Source organism: Anguilla anguilla, chromosome 15 (genome assembly GCF_013347855.1).
Source record: "Anguilla anguilla isolate fAngAng1 chromosome 15, fAngAng1.pri, whole genome shotgun sequence".
NCBI classification, from domain to species: domain Eukaryota; kingdom Metazoa; phylum Chordata; class Actinopteri; order Anguilliformes; family Anguillidae; genus Anguilla; species Anguilla anguilla.
In genome coordinates, this window is record NC_049215.1 from 30,600,832 (window position 1) to 30,620,164 (window position 19,333).

Below are 19,333 nucleotides of genomic sequence, written 5' to 3' on the forward strand. Positions count from 1 at the left end.
TGCACGTTCTGCAGACCCCCCCCCCCCCCCTCCGCCCCCCCCACCTCGGGCTGCCAGGGTGCATTAATCCTGTATTCCACCCCCCCCAGCTTTCGCTGGCAGTTCATTTGTTGTCACGGTCAGGAATGGGCGGTGCTTTCCTTAAACAATGCGGGGGCGAGGTATCTGCCTGCGGGACTGACTGGGGCGAGGCTCGATGGCGACACGTGGCAGCGAGGGCGCGCTCGGCGGCACGTTTCTCCTCACGTTTTCGCCGTGTGGGAGGAGGTTTCCCAGGCCGGATGCCTCGCGGAACGCTGGAAAACAGCGAGAACATGCGGGCCTGCTCCTCCCCGGTGGTGTTTCTCTACGATGTCATCATTCTGAAATGTTCTTATTCCCTCTTCTCTCCCTCTCTCACTCTTTCTCTCTCCCCCTCTCTTTCCCTCTCCCTCTCACTCTCTCTCTCACTCTCTCTCGCCTGAATAATTGGTGACAGATGGACAGGGTCCAACGGACAGTCAAATGTGTGTTGTTGTCGATGGTCTGACCTCCATCTGTCAGTCAGATTCTCAAGATGTTTCCCCTTGAGCAGAACATGGAGGGAACGGGGTTGTTTCATCACACCCACAGAGATGGTCGGAATTGCAGTTCACTGACAATACTTGCAATATTAGCTTATTCAGAGCAATTTGCACAGCTTTTTAAATATTTCTACATGGTATCCGCTTATACAGCTGGATGCATATTAAAGCAATTTAGTTTAAGTAACTTGCTCAAAGATTCAACAGCACTGTCCTACCTGGGAGTCAAACCTGCAACCTATAGGTGAGAAACTCAGTTTGCTAACCATTATGCAACACTACTGCCCCGAACATTGGTCTAACTGGTGACTAACCACATTATGTTTTTGATTGATTCTGCTCTGATTGTCTCTGTGCAGCTGCGGGTATTCCCAAGTGTTCCTTGCCTAATGTTTGGACCGAACCGATAGTGTTGGCTTATTTGAATTCTCAGCGTTTTCTGATGTGTTGTTGTTTCTCTGAGCCAGAGACGGCAAACTGTTTCACAACAAGCTTTTGTTTCTGTTTTACTTTTGGTATCACGGCCAGATTCTGTGGGTGCTCCGCTCTGGCTCTGTGTTGTTAAACGTGGAAGTTCAGTGGGATGATTCTGCTCTTTCAGATGCAGAGCCCAAGTACCTGGTGGCTGTCCAGCCTGTTCCCTCCAATGATGTGAAGAAACAATGCAAAGGTAAACATACTGACCCACAATCATCGGTGACGTAAATCAACGTTAAGAGGCCAGATTATGGGAACAAAAATAGACATTACATTTATTTAGTACTAGCTGAAAAGTACCTAGAAAGAGGTAAGAAGTTACTTTACTGTCATCTGAGAGCATTCTTCCCATGGCTGGAGCTGGGCTCATTGACTAAATATGGTCACTGCGGTGTACAGGATCATTGTGAAATAAACAGGTATGCCCCTTGTCTCACAAACGCTTTGTTACAGTAGAAACATGACCTCTGAATCTTGAACCCCTGTATCCACCTAGAAAGATACTTCCTGGAAAAACCCCTCCACCTAGTGGTTGGAACTGTCACCCCAACCTCAGTGCTTCTGTCTTGGGGGGCCCTGGTAAAGACTTCTTACGAGGGCAATATCCTGAGGGACTGCCTGGACGACGGGTGAGTAGGAAAGTTCTGCGAGAACAGCCTTGGGAAACATCTGCTTAGTGTACGCTATCACCTGATTGGACTAATGATTTCAACAAGGAGGAAGCAGGTTCCCAGAATCTGTCAGACAAATGCGGCAATGGCATTGTTCAGGGACTATGAATATCTGGTGTGCAGAGAAGGCTAAGAATGGTCCAGTTTTAATAAATCTGTGATAAATATGCTCCAAAGCATTGACTTCGACTGGCAAATTTTCAACGGGTTTTTCTCTTTAATTTTGGCCCTTTGTTGTAATGGAATTTTAGGAAACCTGTTATCATCCAAGAATCCTCTGTTGTCTTGCAGTTTGTTCATGGTTGTTTTATGTTGCCTGAGGTCAAATAATGCTTGTAGAAAATGGCAGTTCTCCCTGTTAATAAATGGACGGGAGGATTAAGCTCTTGTCTGTTCACTGTACCAGACATGACTAATGGATGAAGGAAGATAAATTTAGGCTACAGCTACACAAGGACTACACAAAGCTCCACATCTGGTCCTCACTCACGTGTTCTGTTGCAGAAATAGGTGAACAAGTTCATTTTAAAATGTATTTATTTATACAGCACTCTCCATAGATGCCTACAACACAAAGTGCTTCACAGCAATAAGTCACACCAATATAATTTAAACAAAACTACACAAATGAAACTGGGTACCCTTATCCTACATCAGTGATCTTCATTTCAGGCCCTGGTGAGCCACAGGGTCTGCTGGTTTTTATTTTCGCTTTAATATCAGCAACCAATCCAAGGTGGTAACTGTGTAATTGGCTCAATTTGTCAATTAAGTGCTGAGTGGCAACAGAAACCACCTGGCCCTGTGGCACACCAGGACCATGCATGAAGATCACTGCCCTACATGATGATGGATAGAAAGCCTAAAGGTAAAACACCGTAACAATAATAAATCTGTAAACATTCTACAAAAAAAATATTCTAAAAGTCCCACTCCAAACACCTCTAACCTGATATCCTGTAATTCACACCCTCTTTTCTGCCAAATGAGTAGCGGCTGGGGTTGGAAGGGTGGGTCATGGTAGCACCTGGAAGTATGGAAAGTACAGGTACCCTTCAGATTCCGAGCTGACGTTTACGGCCTGGCTGAGGAAGGTTTCTAAAAGCACGCATTCTCACAGAATCTGGTATCTGGTTGTCCAGGTAAGCCGTACTGCCAAATGGGATCAAACCTTGGGGTTTACTGTAAGGTTTCAGGCATCCAGTTCAGAGAGCAGCTGCAGAGGGGAGTTGGGGGGGAGGGGGGGGGGGGGGGGTGGGTTGGCTGGTCTCATGGTCATCCCCCTGACCTGGTCAGTCTCGTTTTCTGAGCCTTGAGCTCCGATGGGTCCCGGGCCGGCTGTTATTAGCAGTTCCGGTCCCTCGGGTTCGCTGGCTGAGCGTAGCGTAGCGTAGCGTCGCAGATCGCTTTCGCAGATGTGTCCGAGAGCCAGGCCAGCGCCTGAGAGTGGCTGCCCACTTTCGGGCCGACAGATGACAAGCGGGAGCTGAAAAACACAGGTGGAGGCACGCACATTCACAGACGCCTTCGCTCTCGCATACCGCGCGGCTCTCAGTCCGTGTATACGAGGCCGCGCTGGCATAGCTCTCCTCTCTTTGAAGTCACTCCCTTTCCTGTGCTTTTCGCTGCAGAAGAAGGGGGGAAATTTGGAAAAGTCATTGGAAAGCTGGACCTCACCGTTTCTCTTGGTCTTTTTTTGCTCTTATTAAAACCTAATGTCACCGCACGTTACTGAATGTGAAGAAATGAAATCAAGCGTGGCGGACATTGACAGACAGAGAAAAAAGAGTCGGTGGCCAAAATTAACACCCCTTCATGAAGCTCTGGCTTATAAGTCTGGACCTGAAACACTGCAGTCACTGAGTCCCAAACCACTGGGAATAAATGAAGGACCGGTCGTACAAGGAGAACTAACCTTTGCTGTGCTTTGTTTAAATGCAGAAACTTCACTGTGCGCTATAGGGAGATGAACAGGAGGTGGAACTATCAGACATGCCCTACCAGTGACACAGTGATCGACCACCTGAAGCCTGACACTCCTTACGAGTTTTCCGTTCGACCGAACCAGGTTGCTCGTAAAGTGTGGAGCAAGACTGTCGTTCACAACACCTTCATGGATGGTAGGTCCCTCTGACCCTTTCCTCATGCTAACATAATGCACGACACCACACTCACCACAGAAAATGCAGGTGGTTTTAATGTTGTGGCTGATCGGTGTATGTTAGATAATAATGTATAATAATGCACATTCATTTGTACAGTTACTGGACATGACCATTAAAATCACTCTTACTGGTTCTGTTGACAAATTAGTGTAAGTTGATATTGTGCATGTAATTTCCTGTAATGTAATTTCTCTCCCCAGGACTGTTATGTTGAACATGCTCCAATAATGCGATTTAGGTGTTGGCTGTTACTGGCATGTGGTCTCTCGTGTTTTCTAGACAAACCCAAGCAGAACCCCATCATACCGAAGGTCATCAACACTAAGCCTGGGGTGCGTACTACATGGGTTCATGAGTTAAAATCAGTGTACTGCTCAGTCAATATTTTTTATGTATGTCTATATAAATATATATGTACTTTCACTTTTCACCGTAAACTGGCTTTCAAAAGCATCTTTCCTTTCAGTTGTTCACAATCAGATGTCTCCAATTTTTATTTTACATCTCAGTGTTGCAATGCAATGCTTAATTGCATACTTCTCTGCACTCTTACAAATTCAGGATGTTAATCTGCCAAGTAAAATACTGACAGATGAAAAATTAATTAATTTATAAAATATGCCCCTGGACACACAAGTAGGCACTGGGGCAGTTGCACCTAATTAGTAGTATGATGACTCATATTCAGATAAAATGACAGTCATGGAGAGATATGATTAGAATTTTTGAATTATTATTTATTATTATTTTTTTCAGAAGCCTGTGCCCCATGGACCCCAATCACCTCCAATCAGTAAGCTTTCAACACCTTTCCTTCCTCGCCCTAACCCTGAAACCTTCTAACTGTGAACGTGCTGAACTTTTCTGTTGGCAGAGCAGTAGTGCTGCAGGATGTGTACTGTTGAATTTCTTTTTTTTTTTTTGTTCTGAGTTATATTTCTCTTAGTGGCTTAGCCCCATAATGTCTTGCAGTTGTAGGCAAATCTACACGTACACTGCATATGTTCATTATGCTGGACTATGCATTACTGTGTATTATTGTATAATTTAAACATGTGTAGTTTGTTCTGCTGGGTTTGCTGGGATCTGTAATTATATCATTCTATCATCTATCATCTATCATTCTATCTTGGTTGACTGACATCGATGGTTTCATCCCAATGTTGAGTTTTCCAGCACCAGTGGATTAATCTTATTTTGCTTCCCCTTGCAGACATTCACAACAGTCCTCAAACCAAAGTATTCCCAGTGCCGAAAAAACCTGGCCCTGCAGCTACCAAATCACCTCCTGGTAATGATCCTTTCTCTCACTCGCTTATTTCCAGTCTATTTTTTCTCCATTTTTTGGAGGGGTCACAAGTACATTAAGCATATTAAACCTTCAAAACAGGTCAACCCGTCCCCGAGACTGCCATCTTCCTTCCCCTCTCACCCCTGACCCCTCCCAGCCTGAAGTAAAGTACATTGACTTTTAAGAATTTCACAAATGTTTTTAAATGCATATGCTATTTTCTGCAGCACCCCCCAAAAGCCGCCCAGAAATTCCCCCCGTGGTGAAAGACAGAACACCTCAAAGTCCGCTGTCACCCCTGGGTATAGAGACATACTTTTCCATCATTAACGCACAGCTTTGTTCACGGGCAGCCTTGCTTCGTCCACTGCACTGCTAGGAGGAAGCCTGCTGCTGGGGTAGTTTGCATGACAGCATGACTTTGGTTCACAGAGAAATCCAAGACAAGCAGTGATGATGTCATTCTCAGTGACTAGTTCATAAGGAAACCCTAGGCCTATTTATAAACAAAAACAAAAACAAAAAAAATCCAGGCCTACAATGATGATGTCAGCAAGGCCCAGAGGGATGACATCATGGCTGTAGTGGTCCTGGGACGTGCATGAATACGATCAGTCATCAAGGCATTCACTCAAAGGAGAGACACTGAGCTTTTCTGTTCGATGCCCATCCTATGAGCACCACCCTTCTTTTTGTTTCATTGCCTCTTTCCCTCGTTTTCCTGGTATATGACTTTGTCTGAAGTTTTTATTTTCAGGCTGGTTGCAGGAGTGGACTTCCCGCATGTCAGCACTGCATGTGATAAAGATCTGAACTGATTTGTGTCCCTCTAGGAACAGCCACACTGATCTAGACTAAGGACTGTCTTCTCCCTGCTTCTCATTTTAATAATACTTCAAATTACCACAACAAATATATGTGGGATTCCTTTAAGTGAGATTACAAGAAACCTGTGGTAGACAACAAATGATAATGTATACTTCACATGCTAAATTTAAGATGATTTTACATTACATTACATTACATGACAGATGATATGAAATAATATTATATGATGTGCTGTACTTGGGTTTTGCATATATGGGGCATTCACTGAAACTATCTTGAATGAAAAATTATTAGCTGTCAGAAAGCTGCTAGAAAATAATGTTTAAAATATACATTTTGTTACTATTACTTGCTGTGCAGAGTTCTCTAAAATAATTGGGTACTTAACAAGTCATGTAAGATCAATTTACAGCCAATTCTGAAGTAAACATATGCTTTTGTTTAGAATCTCAGGACATTTTAGCGATCCTCACTGTGAAAGTCTGTGTTTGCCTTGCAGTACGGTGGCTACCCTAGCATCATTGCTATCAGTATAGAAACGGAGTGGTTCTGTACTGTGAAAACCAATAAATGAATGTACTTGTATTTTGCTAAATACTCATCTTTTCATAACAAACCTTCTTTTCTGCAGATGCAGGGCACCCCAAAGTTCCCCATCCAGGAAGAGACAGCTCTCATAAAAATGTCGATGTCAATCCAGCAGCATCCTACCCCAAAATCCTGTTCACCAGCCTTCATATTACCTCAGTTTCCAGTAAAACTAGCCTCCCCAAAGACACAAAAATATGGGAAATAGTGCTGCGCGGGTTACCTATCACCACCCAGACTCCACTGACTTCTGCAGGATCACCTAGTACCACACAAAGTCCACTGACTTCAGTGCCATCACCTAGTACCACAAAGAATCTACTGACTACTAAGTTAGCTAGTATCACACAAAATCCACTGACTACAGGGACATCACCTACTACCATCCAAAGTCAACTACCTACTGTGGGATTACCCAGTACCACACAGAGTCAACTAATTACTGGGCCACATAGTATCATTCAGATGCCACTCACTACAGTGGGGTTGCCTAGTACCACCCAAAATCCATTGACTACGGGGTCACCAAGTACCTCACAGAGTCCACTGACTACTGGGCCACCTAGTACCATCCAGATGCCTATGATTACAGTAGGGTCACCTAGTATCATCCAGAGTCAACTGACTACAGTGAAGTCACTTTGTACCACACAGAATCCACTCACTACTGGGTTACCTAGTCCCACACGAAGTCCACTGACTACAGAGAGGTCACCAATTACCACCCAGAGTTCACTGGCTAAAGGGAGGTCACCTACTACTACCTGGAGTCCACTAACTAAACTGGGGTCACCTAGTACCACCCAGAGTCCACTAACAACTGTGGGATCTTCCAGTATGACACAGAGTCCACTGACAACTGTGAGGTCACCTAGTACCACCCAGAGTTCATTAAGTACTGTGGGGCCATCACGTACCACCCAGAGTCCATTGACTATAGGGAGGTCACCTAGTACCGCACAAAGTCCACTGACTACAGTGAGGTCACCTAGTACTGGCCAAAGTCTAGTGACTACAGGGAGGCCACCTAGTACCACACAGACTCCACTGACTACAAGGAGGTCACCCAGTACCACACAGAGTCCACTGACACCTGTAGGGTTGCCTAGTACCACTAAGAGTCCACTTACTACTGTTGGGTCACCCAGGACCACCCAGAATCCACTGACTACTGTAGGGTCATCTAGTACCACCCAGAGTTCATTGCCTACTCGATCACCTAGTACCACGAAGCATCCACTGACTACAGCGGGGTCACCCAGTACCACACAGAGTCCACTGACTACAGGGAGGTCTCCTAGTACCACCCAGACACCACTGACTACAAGGAGGTCACCCAGTACCACACAGAGTCCACTGACTACAGGGAGGTCTCCTAGTACCACCCAGACACCACTGACTACAAGGAGGTCACCCAGTACCACACAGAGTCCACTGACTACTGTCGGGTCACCCAGGACCACCCAGAATCCACTGACTACTGCAGGGTCACCCAGTACCACACAGAGTCCACTGACTACTGTGGGGTCACCTAGTACCACCCAGAGTCCATTAAGAATTACACAATTGCCCAGTACCACTAAGAGTCCACTGAATGCTGTCAGGTCCCCCAGTACCACACAGAGTCCATTGACAATTGTGCGATTACATAGGACCACCCAGAGTCCACCTAGCACCACCCAGACTCCACTGACTAAAGTGAGGTCACCTAGAACCACTCAGAGTCCACCGACTGAAGTGAGGTCACCTAGAACCACCCAGAGTCCACTGACTACAGGGAGGTCCCCTAGCACCACCCAGACTCCCCTGACTACGTCACCTAGTACCACCCAGAGTCCATTAAGAATTACACAATTGCCCAGTACCACTAAGAGTCCACTGAATGCTGTCAGGTCCCCCAGTACCACACAGAGTCCATTAACAATTGTGCGATTACATAGGACCACCCAGAGTCCACCTAGCACCACCCAGACTCCACTGACTAAAGTGAGGTCACCTAGAACCACTCAGAGTCCACTGACTGAAGTGAGGTCACCTAGAACCACCCAGAGTCCACTGACTACAGGGAGGTCCCCTAGCACCACCCAGACTCCCCTGACTACTGTGGGGTCACCTAGTACCACCCAGAGTCCATTAAGAATTACACAATTGCCCAGTACCACTAAGAGTCCACTGAATGCTGTCAGGTCCCCCAGTACCACACAGAATCCATTGACAATTGTGCGATTACATAGGACCACCCAGAGTCCATCTAGCACCACCCAGACTCCACTGACTAAAGTGAGGTCACCTAGAACCACTCAGAGTCCACTGACTGAAGTGAGGTCACCTAGAACCACCCAGAGTCCACTGACTACAGGGAGGTCCCCTAGCACCACCCAGACTCCACTGATTACTGTTGGGTCACCTAGTACCACCCAGAGTTCACTCCCTACTGGATTGCCTAGAACTACCCAAACTCCACAGACTACTGTGGGGTCACTTAGAACCACCCAGAGTCCACTGACTACAAGGAGGTCCCCTAGCACCACTCAGACTCCACTGATTACTGCTGGGTCACCTAGGACCACCCAGAATTCACCTAGCACCACCCAGACTCCACTGACTAAAGTGAGGTCACCTAGAACCACCCAGAGTCCACTGACTACAGGGAGGTCCCCTAGTACCACCCAGGGTCCACCGACTAGAGTGGGGTCACTTAGTACCACACAGAGTCCACTGATTACCATAGGGTCACCTAGTACCACTCAGAGTCCATTGCCTATTCGATCACCTAGTACCACTAAGAGTTCGCCAACATCTACAGGGTTATCTAAAACCACCCAGAGTCCACTGACTAGAGTGGGGTCACTCAGTACCACTCAGAGTCCATTGACTACTGTGGAATCACCTAGGACTACCCAGGCTCCACTGCCTACAGTGATATCACCTAGTACCACCCAAGGCCCACTGACTAATTCGGGTAATTTTCCTGATTTACTCACAAATAGAAATCATTTTAATATTAGGAAATTAAAAAGAAGGAAATATTTAACATTTTAATGTTCATATTTGGTCCACCTTAATGTTCACTGGAGTCAATAAGTAGTTCACATAATAAGCCTTCCATCTTTTTGAGTAAGTAAATATCTCTGTGTGGACTTCTGGACTACAAAACCATCATTATATTTTTTGGTCTCAAAGTATGCGTCCATATTGAGTAATATTATGAGAGCATGAGATAAAGATAAAATGTTAACCCTTTTCTCTCTATTCAGCCAACGACAGACACATAAAGGCTGTCTCCCACACTGCTTTTGGCCAATCAGAGGATGAGCTCTCTCTGCCCTCCCTCGCCAGTGAAACAGCAAATAGTAATGACTGGGGTAACAGTGACATCATCAAATTAATAAACACCTTGCCATTTGTGTTCTCACAAGGCTAATACAGCTCAGCAATCACCTTCCTCAGTGTCTCGATGTTGTCCATCATCTGTGTTATGTCGCTGAGAAAGTCACCAGCTTTTGTGTTTGTTTTGCCTCACACATATGGCTTAGTCTTTCTACAGGAGCAGTGTCTGTGCCTCTTTGAAGCTCCCATGCAGAAATGGGGATATCACAGTCAACCCCTTTGTGTTTGCATGCCACTGTCTCTGTCACTGTGTTATTGTCAGATCTCTGTTCATTTAAACCAACACCCTGGACTGCTTCTTGGAATTTAACTCAATTATATCCACATGATAGATATAGGACTTTGTTTAAACTGAGAAAACATTAATCATCTTTTTTAAAAAAAAGCATTTTGAAAATGAAAAACAGGTTTTGGCGATGGTGATATTTCAAGCCTGCACCAAGAAGTCATAACACATCTTCAGATGACGCTCACTGAAGAAGACAGACAAAAATGAACAGAGATGTGCTCAAAGATCTCTGTTCATTTCAGTATCTGTGTTGCTTATAGAAAACCTCTCTAAACCCCTCCAATAAATGACTGATGCCTGTGCATCAGACTTTTATTAGAGAGGTTTTGTATAGTAAATGCAGACACTCAAATTAACAGAAATCTGCTGGATCAATATGCTTTGATTCTTCCAACCAGGGCTCACCGTGATGTACTGTTACTCGCTTTTTAACGTCCTCGTTTGACCATCTAGGGCTGCTGTCATTGCTTCAAATGCACCTGGAATGCCACTGTGGGGGTACAGACACCCCTCCTACAACACAGGCTGCTATTGCTCTGCTTTGCCTGTGTTTTATCCAGGTAAAAGAGAGCCGAAAAAGACCACCACCTCCTCGCCAAATGTCCCCCGCAGTGTGGCTGTTACCGTGCCGACCCATAAACCCACATCTGGCAAAGTCTCCAGCCCCTCCACGTCTTATGGCATGAGACCATATTCCTCCCCCAGTGTACCCGAGCCCTCCCACACCAGCGGCCCAGATGGTACTTTGATTTTTAACCTTTTCCCCTTTCCTTCCTTATCACTGTATAGCCATCCTGGGCCCGTTACAGACATTCTCCAGTATCTCCAGTATCATTCTCCAGTATCCTGCTAAAATATGAAAAGTCATCCTCTTGCTGTGGTGTAGCCAGTGTCTCCATGCTTGGCCCTTATCCTGCAGTGTGCTGTTCACTTCTCGTTGTGTTCTGTCCTTTTCTGGCAGTTATTGTTTAATTTTATTGCTTAATCTTTACTTCTCACATTCTGAAATGGGCTTGTTTAGTTCCATTAGCACCTGTTCGTATGCAACTCCAGCTATGAATCACATCGGCAAAGCAAGCCCCTAAGGAACAGTATGTAACACTTTACAATTGTGGCAAAAAAAGTATAATTTTTTACTTATTATGAAGCTCAAATCAAAACCATGCATTTTTATGTAATAGAGTATATTATGGCATCGAAAATGCCAATAACCACTTTTTGTTATTTTCCTACTGAGTATGCATGTCCCTAAAGATTTCTGAACACTGGCCCTCATTCACAAAACATGTGTACAATCACATTTAATAAACTGTGTATAAGAACGTTTCCGAGAACATTTCGGCATTCATCATTTTGTTCTTATCTGTACTCATTCATGGCTGTTTCCTTATGCAAATCACATGAACAGGATTGTGCATAAAATTTACAAACTGTCAGCATTCATCATCTCGTACACCTGGGATATGCACAAAAACAAAGGTCTGCACATGTGTTTTCATGGGAACATTTTAAAGAACAATAGTAAGAATAATTTAAGAAAAGTTTTGTGAATGCGGCCCAATGTTATTAAATGATTTTCTTCTCAGATGATTGAGGGATTGGGATTATGAAAACGCCTTATCTATTGAGCAGGTCTGATGATGGAACCTCCTCCTCTTGTATTGTGATGTTGTGGTGTATTGTGCACATTTTTCACTGTAACCAATCTTGTGCTCTTTTTACAGACGATGGTGAACATCATAAGGGATTCAAACTTCCCAAACCAGTCATTGAGCCTACAATACCAATGGGTAAAAGAGTTGCTTCCTTCTGTGTGTGTGTGTGTGTGTGTGTGTGTGTATGTGTGTGTGCTTGTTTGTGTATGTGTGTGTCTGTTTATTTTTGTGTGTGTGTGAGCGTGCGTGTATTTGTGTGTGTTTGTGTCTTTGTGTGTGTGTGTGTGTGTGTGTTTGTTTCTTTGTTTCTGTGTGTTTGTGTGTGTATGTATGTTTTTTGTTTGTTTCTTTGTTTCTGTGTGTTTGTGTGCATGTGTGCGTGCGTGTGTGTGTCTGTCCACTTGCCCATGTGCTGGGTTTCAGTCCTCTCTTGGAGGTGTGGCATCTGAGCGACAGCTCTGTGCTGATTGGTTAAGCTGGGCATAGTCAGCCAATGAATATAATATTCATTCTGTTTCATGCAATCACACCCAGAATAAATAGCACGCATTGTCACTAATGAAAACATTGTCATTGGCAGCCTGATTGTCCCTTGTGACTGGTTAGATGTTGACATTCCTTTTTATTCAAAGTTGGCTCACTTTCTATCACTGGAATAGCTTCAGAAGCTTCCTATAAGAAGAAGCACGAAACAGCATCCTTGAATCCAAAAGCCAACAGCCAATGGTCAATCTCAGTTTCTCATCTTCCATGTTTTACAGTGTGACTTTTAAATGAGAATTTTAATTATATGCCAATAAAAATGATTTAATCGTTTTTTCTTTGTTCTTATTGTTGCAAAAGTGCCATCAGTAATAGATCAAAAAGCTGTCTTGTTAAAAATGAAAGCAGTGGGGCTATTGGGGGGCTCGTCCAGTTCAGGCATAATTCTAGTAGATGAATAGGCCTTACAGACTAGTATATACTAAAGCACTGTTCTAGTATGTGTATGGGCCCCACGGTCTGCTATCTGTTAAGGCACTGTTTTAGTGCGTAGATGGGCTCTATGGTCTGGTATCTGTTAAGGCACTGTTCTAGTGCATGGATGGGCCCCACAGACAAGGTATCGTATCCAGACCGTGCCAGTACCAGCGGTTGCCAAAATCCCTGCAGGATGACATGCAATTGGCTCTAGAGATACCCAGGGGTGGGAGGATTTCAAGGAATGGGAGGGTTTCAGTTGGCCGCTGTGAAAGAGCCTCATCACACACCAACTCAGGGAATGATTCCTGCGCACTGTGAGGGCATTTAGTTGTGATTGTGAGGTCTTTTGGCTGTCATCGTGTAGACGTTTGGTTGTGATTGAGGTCTTTTGGCTGTCATCGTGCAGGCGTTTGGTTGTGATTGTGCAGACATTTGGTTGTGATTGTGAGGTCGTTTGGTTGTGATTGTGATGTCGTTTGGTTGTGATTGTGAGGTCATTTTGTTGTGATTGCGAGGTCGTTTGGTTGTGATTGTGCAGATGTTTGGTTGTGATTGTGAGGTTGTTTGGTTGTGATTGTGAGGTCGTTTGGTTGTGATTGCGAGGTCGTTTGGTTGTGATTGCGAGGTTGTTTGGTTGTGATTGTGAGGTTGTTTGGTTGTGATTGTGAGGGCTTTTGGTTGTGATTGTGAGGTTGTTTGGTTGTGATTGTGAGGTTGTTTGGTTGTGATTGTGAGGTCGTTTGGTTGTGATTGTGAGGGCTTTTGGTTGTGATTGTGAGGGCTTTTGGTTGTGATTGTGAGGTCGTTTGGTTGTGATTGTGAGGTCGTTTGGTTGTGATTGTGAGGGCTTTTGGTTGTGATTGTGAGGGCTTTTGGTTGTGATTGTGAGGTTGTTTGATTGTGATTGTGAGGGCTTTTGGTTGAGATTGTGAGGTTGTTTGGTTGTGATTATGAGGTCGTTTGGTTGTGATTGTGAGAGCTTTTGGTTGTGATTGTGAGGGCTTTTGGTTGTGATTGTGCAGACGTTTGGTTGTGATTGTGAGGGCTTTTGGTTGAGATTGTGAGGTTGTTTGGTTGTGATTAAGAGGTCGTTTGGTTGTGATTGTGAGAGCTTTTGGTTGTGATTGTGAGGGCTTTTGGTTGTGATTGTGCAGACGTTTGGTTGTGATTGTAAAGGCTTTTAATCATGATTGTGAGCGCTTTTGGTTGTAACTGTGACTGTGAAGTCTCATTCTGCACATCAAGCATGAACTGTAAAACCCACTTTTACCATCTGTGCGCAAATGTTTGCTCAGCGTGTGTCATCCACACTCTTTGTGTTTGCATGGTCTGTCAGATTAACAGCGTAATGTTTACACTGAATGGCATGCCCTGCTATGCATTTTATTTTATGTCATATTTATACAAAAATGTAAACTGTCTTATATGCAGTAGGCAAGTCCATTACTCTGTTCAACGCAGCCCAGGCGTAAGACAGCACTAATATTTATCTGATTTGGCAGACATATGTCCTACGATAACAGCCAAAATGGACACTTGAAAGAAAACATTACTCTCTTGGAACTTTGTGCCTCTCTTTGAACAAACGTGTCCTTATCCTGCATCTGGGGTTTTGCTGCTAGTTTTAATTCCAACTGATATCTCAGCGATTTAGCAGAATTTGAGCTTTCGGTACTGCCCTGTATTTGACCTCACTGAAATCCTCTCTGTAGTTAGCGCTTTGACGCAGGCATGGGGTATCATTGAGGGGCGTAGTCAGCATAGGAAAATTTGGAGGGGGGGCGGTAGAAGAAGGGGGGCTGTAAATAGAAAAATAAGTGCTATGGTAACATCCCTATTTCAGTGTCACTGATTATTATTAGTGATAATAATACATTTTAAAGTGGGATGACCAACCGCGGATAAACAGCCGACATCTCTCTATGAGGTAAACTAAGGATGGCGATGGTGAAGCAGTTAACATTAGCTCTGGTTTAGGGCCCTGGATTTGAGTCTCTGTACGGGGGGTGGGTGGGGGGGGGTGTTATCTGGTTGCCCTGCAAGACAGAAAAACAGCTTAAGTATACCATTACAATAGAATGTATGTGTTGGACCTGAGGGCTCAGCTCGACAGAAGTGACCTCATGCTCCGGGATGAGAACACCAGACTGACCACACGCTATTTCCAGAGATGGGAATGTTTGTGTTGGACCTCTGTGCAGGTGGTTCCCTTTACCCACAGGCTTTAATCCAGCCCCAGTCAGCCCACGGCCCCTCACAGAGCCTGTGCTATGTAATACGAGAGTCCTCCTTCTTGTTGACAGGCTGCCTGCCCCCCCCCCCCCCAAAAAAAGGGGCTAAAATGAGCTTTTAAAAAAAAAAAATTCAATTGAAAGGGGGGAAAAACAGGACTTACCTTCCTAACGAAATATTTTCATGCGATTGCCCTTTTGCTCATCATCCCTTTATTGGCCTCGTGGGAGTCCTTCATTTCTCACGAAGAGATGGCGAGAAACAGGCTTGTGAACTAACTGTTCCACATTGGCAGACGTGGAGCCCTGGCCTCTTTGATCGAGCTCAGGGATCATGTCCATGTTGGGAACTATATGGCACACACAGAGTTTCATCTGCAGGCCTGTGTGTTTATGTTTTTGGAACTGGAACAATACCTTGATTGTTAAGAATATGGGCTGTTGACGCCACTAATTGGGAACATACTTTACACTTATTTTTTTCTCGCTAAACTCTATGGACTTTCACTCTGTGTTTCTCTCTTTTTTTCCACAGATTTCCCCAAGTTATTTTATTAAAGACCTAACTGTACTCTGCAGGAATCACAAAATAGCAGTTACAGTCACTACACTAGAGCAGAGAATACTTTAAGAAAACTGTGTTGACCATTTTAGTGCCATTTACAGTCAAAACATGATTTTAGCTCGAGCTAAATTAATGTTTTACTGTATATATACGGGAGATCAGAGAGGCACAGCTTCACTCTATTTTTACTGATTTTTACTCAGCATACACTACTATCAGCTTTTATGTTTAGTCTGAGTATTTCCTGGATTAGACTGACTCCTTCATAAAAAACATGGCCATAACTGAAATTCTTACCTTCAACTTTTAGCCAGTTAAAAAAAAAAGATCCCTCCAAGTTTTGATGTTGTTCCAGTTTTGCCAGCACCTCTATGCCCCATGTCTGTTTCTCCCACACACCTGCTCCCCTACACCTGTTCACACACACCTGTGCATATTCTGCAGTCTAACGCCTTTGTAAAAGTGCCCCATTGTGTTTCAATGTAGAGGAAATGAAAGGGATCTCTGTGTGTTAGGGGACCGGTGTCTTTGGAATCGATGCCATGGAACCAGTGTAACTAAGTGCATATTTGTTTTTTAATCTCCCAGGATCTCCTTCTGAACCCCTCCCCAGTCCGATCAGGAACGTCGACATGAAAGGAAAACATACTGATAAAGGTGAGAGAAACTGTAACTGGGCACTTGTAAAATGTGCACTAGGATATCACTACAGAGCATGGGCTTCCAACCGGGGATCCACAGAGCCCCGGGGTCCTTGGCCAGACTTGATATGCAATGATATAGATTTGGGGAAGTATTTCAAAACATAAAACTTTTGCAAATATTACCCTTTTTAACTTATTGCCATTACCCTTTTTAATATTACCTGAAGGGGGTCTCCTGGATGCCTTTCAGCCTGGGTGGGGGCCTTGGTTACCCCATGCTCTAGAAGACTGTACATAGTGTCTGTGCAGATATTACACAAGTCAGATGGACAGACACCCCATGCAGTACACATCAAAGTATTTGAAAATGAAATGTAATAGGTCAAACAGGAATGGTTCGTTAAGCGAGTGCTTGTAAAAGCATTTAAAATTTGAACTTTTTTTTAAAGCCACAATCCAAGGCTGATTTAAAATAGGTGAGGTAGTTTCTCAGTCTCGTTGGCAATCCAGTATCTTTAATGTAGCTGCTGTCAGACATTTGGCTGCGTGATATCCCATCTTGTGCCAAGGTCTGAAAGACTTGCACATGTTCATTGCATCTGGAATAATAATGCAGATTTCCTTTCAGGAATGACCATGGCTGCTGTTTACCACAATGAATATTTTAGGATTCCGTGTTTAAGGTCATTTATGCAGACTATGACAAATTGCATCGGTTACTGTCTTCACAGATGCTGCAACTTATTTTCTACAAACTGTTTTTTACACAGAAAAATTATTTTCTATACTATTTGATTATCAGATGATAATGGATTTATGCATTACATATGTGTTTATCTATGAGTTAAATGTGAAGTTACCGGTAAATTCAGGACCTGCTTTACACGACTAGTGGCTGACTGGTTTTGGGTTCTGCCACAGTGAACTATTTTTTTTTTTTTTCTAGATGTGGGCAATGTCACCAAACCGCAATTTTTGCCTGACGAAGTGACTAAAGAGATGAACAGGGCTTCCACCCCCAAGCCCCGCCTTCTTCATGTGACAGTCGCACCCATCAAACAGGAGCCCCAGCTGACAACAGCCTCACCCACTCTGAAGAGTCAAAAAGCCTCCCAAACTCTTAAAGATCAAACAGCCACACCCACTCTTAAAGATCAAACAGCCACACCCACTCTTAAAGATCAAACAGCCACACCCACTCTTAAAGATCAAACAGCCACACCCTCTCCTGACAGCGAAACAGCCACGTCCACTCCGGACAGTCAAACAGTCACACCTACTCTGAACGGTCAAACAACCACGCCCACTGTGAAAAGTCAAACAACCACGCCGACTCTGAAAGTTCAAACAACTAAGCCCACTCTGAAAGTTCAAACAACTAAGCCGACTCTGAAAGTTCAAACAACTAAGCCCACTCTGAAAGTTCAAACAACCAAGCCCACTCTGAAAGCTCGAAAAACCATTCCAACTCCGAAAGGTCGTACAACCACGACCACTCCGAAAGTTCAAACAACCAAGCACACTCTGAAAGCTCGAAAAACCATTCCAACTCCGAAAGGTCGTACAACCACGACCACTCCGAAAGTTCAAACAACTAAGCCCACTCTGAAAGTTCAAACAACTAAGCCCACTCTGAAAGCTCGAAAAACCGCTCCAACTCCGAAAGGTCGAACAACCACGCCCACTCCAAAACGTCAAACAACCACGCCCAAGCTGAAAAGTCAAACAACCCCTCCCACTCTGGACGATCGAACCTCGATGCCTACTCTGAATGGTATAACAGCCATGCCCGCTCTAAACTGCATGATATCCACCCCCAGTCACAATGGTGGAACAGCCACTCGCACCTTGAAAGGTAGAATTGTCCCATCCACTCAAGAGGAGGATGGAGACTGTGGCTACTCTTATTGGTAGAACAGCCCAAATTCAAGTTAAATCAAACTGTACCATGCTGTTCTCCAGAAACACATCACAGTGAATTGTTTGACACCCCTGCTTGAATGCCATGCCTTGTTTAAGAAACAACTACGTGACACAGAAATTTGTGGTGTCCAGTCCACCCGTGTGCCCGTTAGATTTCCACACGTGTTATTTGTACCTTGCTATTTCCAATTCTTGGCCCCCCGATTAAACCAAATTGAGATTTGACTGAATTCTCTCTGTGTTGCAGACAGCCGGGATAACCTCTGGGATAACACGTCTGTGTTCAGCCCGGTCCCTTCCTCTGATGTAGATGCCATGGGAAAGAAGCGCTTCACCGGTAAAGAAGCTCCTTCCAAGACCAGCAGGATTAGAACGGGGTCCTCTGTGTATTGCATCCTCGTCTTAACTGTTTTAAATGGGTTTTTGTGTCAAACCCATTTAAATGTGAATTTTAATTCAACAGTGCTATAGCTACCCCACCAATACCATGGACTGCCAAGGATTTAAACCCTTGTCAGCCCTTTCTGATCTCACCTGTTACCTGGCCTCTCTCCAGGGTTCGAATTACATTCTGGCTTCCGTGGGGGGGGGGGGGGGGGGGGGGGGGGGGGGGGGGGGGGTTTCCGTGAGATCGTGGTCTGGGGGGAAATAACAGCGGTGGTTTGATATAAAAATAACAGCCTTCCACTGCAGTCAGACTGGGGACCATTAAGCACCATCATCTCTCTCTCTCTCTCTCTCTCTCTCTCTCTCTTCCCCTCTCTCTCTGTCTGTCTGTCTCTCTCTCTCTCTCTCTCTCTCCCCCTCTCTCTCTCTGTCTGTCTCTATCTCTCTCTCTCAGCCCCTCATGTGGTCTATAAGACTGATAAGAAGCCGGAGGAGCCTTGCTCCATCACTGAATCCCTCAAATACTTCCCAATGGAAGAGGGCGGAGACCTGAATGTGACGGCCCCTCCCAGGTTCCCCCCCTCCAACCTGACAGTGGTGACCGTAGAAGGATGCCCCTCCTTCATTATTCTGGACTGGGAGAAGGGTGACAATGAGACAACAGGTGGGTGGCTAATGCCCACAGCTAATGGTATTGGCTAAA

At 44.7% G+C, this 19,333-nt stretch overlaps 1 protein-coding gene across 5 annotated transcripts in view; it reads left to right on the forward strand.

Annotated features, from left to right (window-relative positions):
* LOC118214145 (target of Nesh-SH3-like) overlaps positions 1-19,333 on the forward strand; it is a 39,946-nt gene that overhangs the window by 10,343 nt on the left and 10,270 nt on the right. The window contains exons 3-18 of one of the 5 annotated variants that reach the window (XM_035393780.1): positions 1,165-1,233; positions 1,537-1,669; positions 3,653-3,831; positions 4,156-4,208; positions 4,633-4,669; positions 5,090-5,167; positions 5,395-5,469; positions 6,627-7,836; positions 7,915-9,545; positions 9,841-9,948; positions 10,823-11,002; positions 11,987-12,052; positions 16,265-16,333; positions 17,267-18,094; positions 18,491-18,580; positions 19,085-19,294. In XM_035393780.1, the coding sequence (XP_035249671.1) occupies positions 1,165-1,233; positions 1,537-1,669; positions 3,653-3,831; positions 4,156-4,208; positions 4,633-4,669; positions 5,090-5,167; positions 5,395-5,469; positions 6,627-7,836; positions 7,915-9,545; positions 9,841-9,948; positions 10,823-11,002; positions 11,987-12,052; positions 16,265-16,333; positions 17,267-18,094; positions 18,491-18,580; positions 19,085-19,294 (5,016 nt within the window). Of the gene's footprint in view, positions 1-1,164; positions 1,234-1,536; positions 1,670-3,652; positions 3,832-4,155; positions 4,209-4,632; positions 4,670-5,089; positions 5,168-5,394; positions 5,470-6,626; positions 9,546-9,840; positions 9,949-10,822; positions 11,003-11,986; positions 12,053-16,264; positions 16,334-17,266; positions 18,095-18,490; positions 18,581-19,084; positions 19,295-19,333 lie in introns of all 5 variants that reach the window. The other 4 variants (XM_035393778.1, XM_035393779.1, XM_035393781.1 and 1 more) reach the window with 4 other exon arrangements.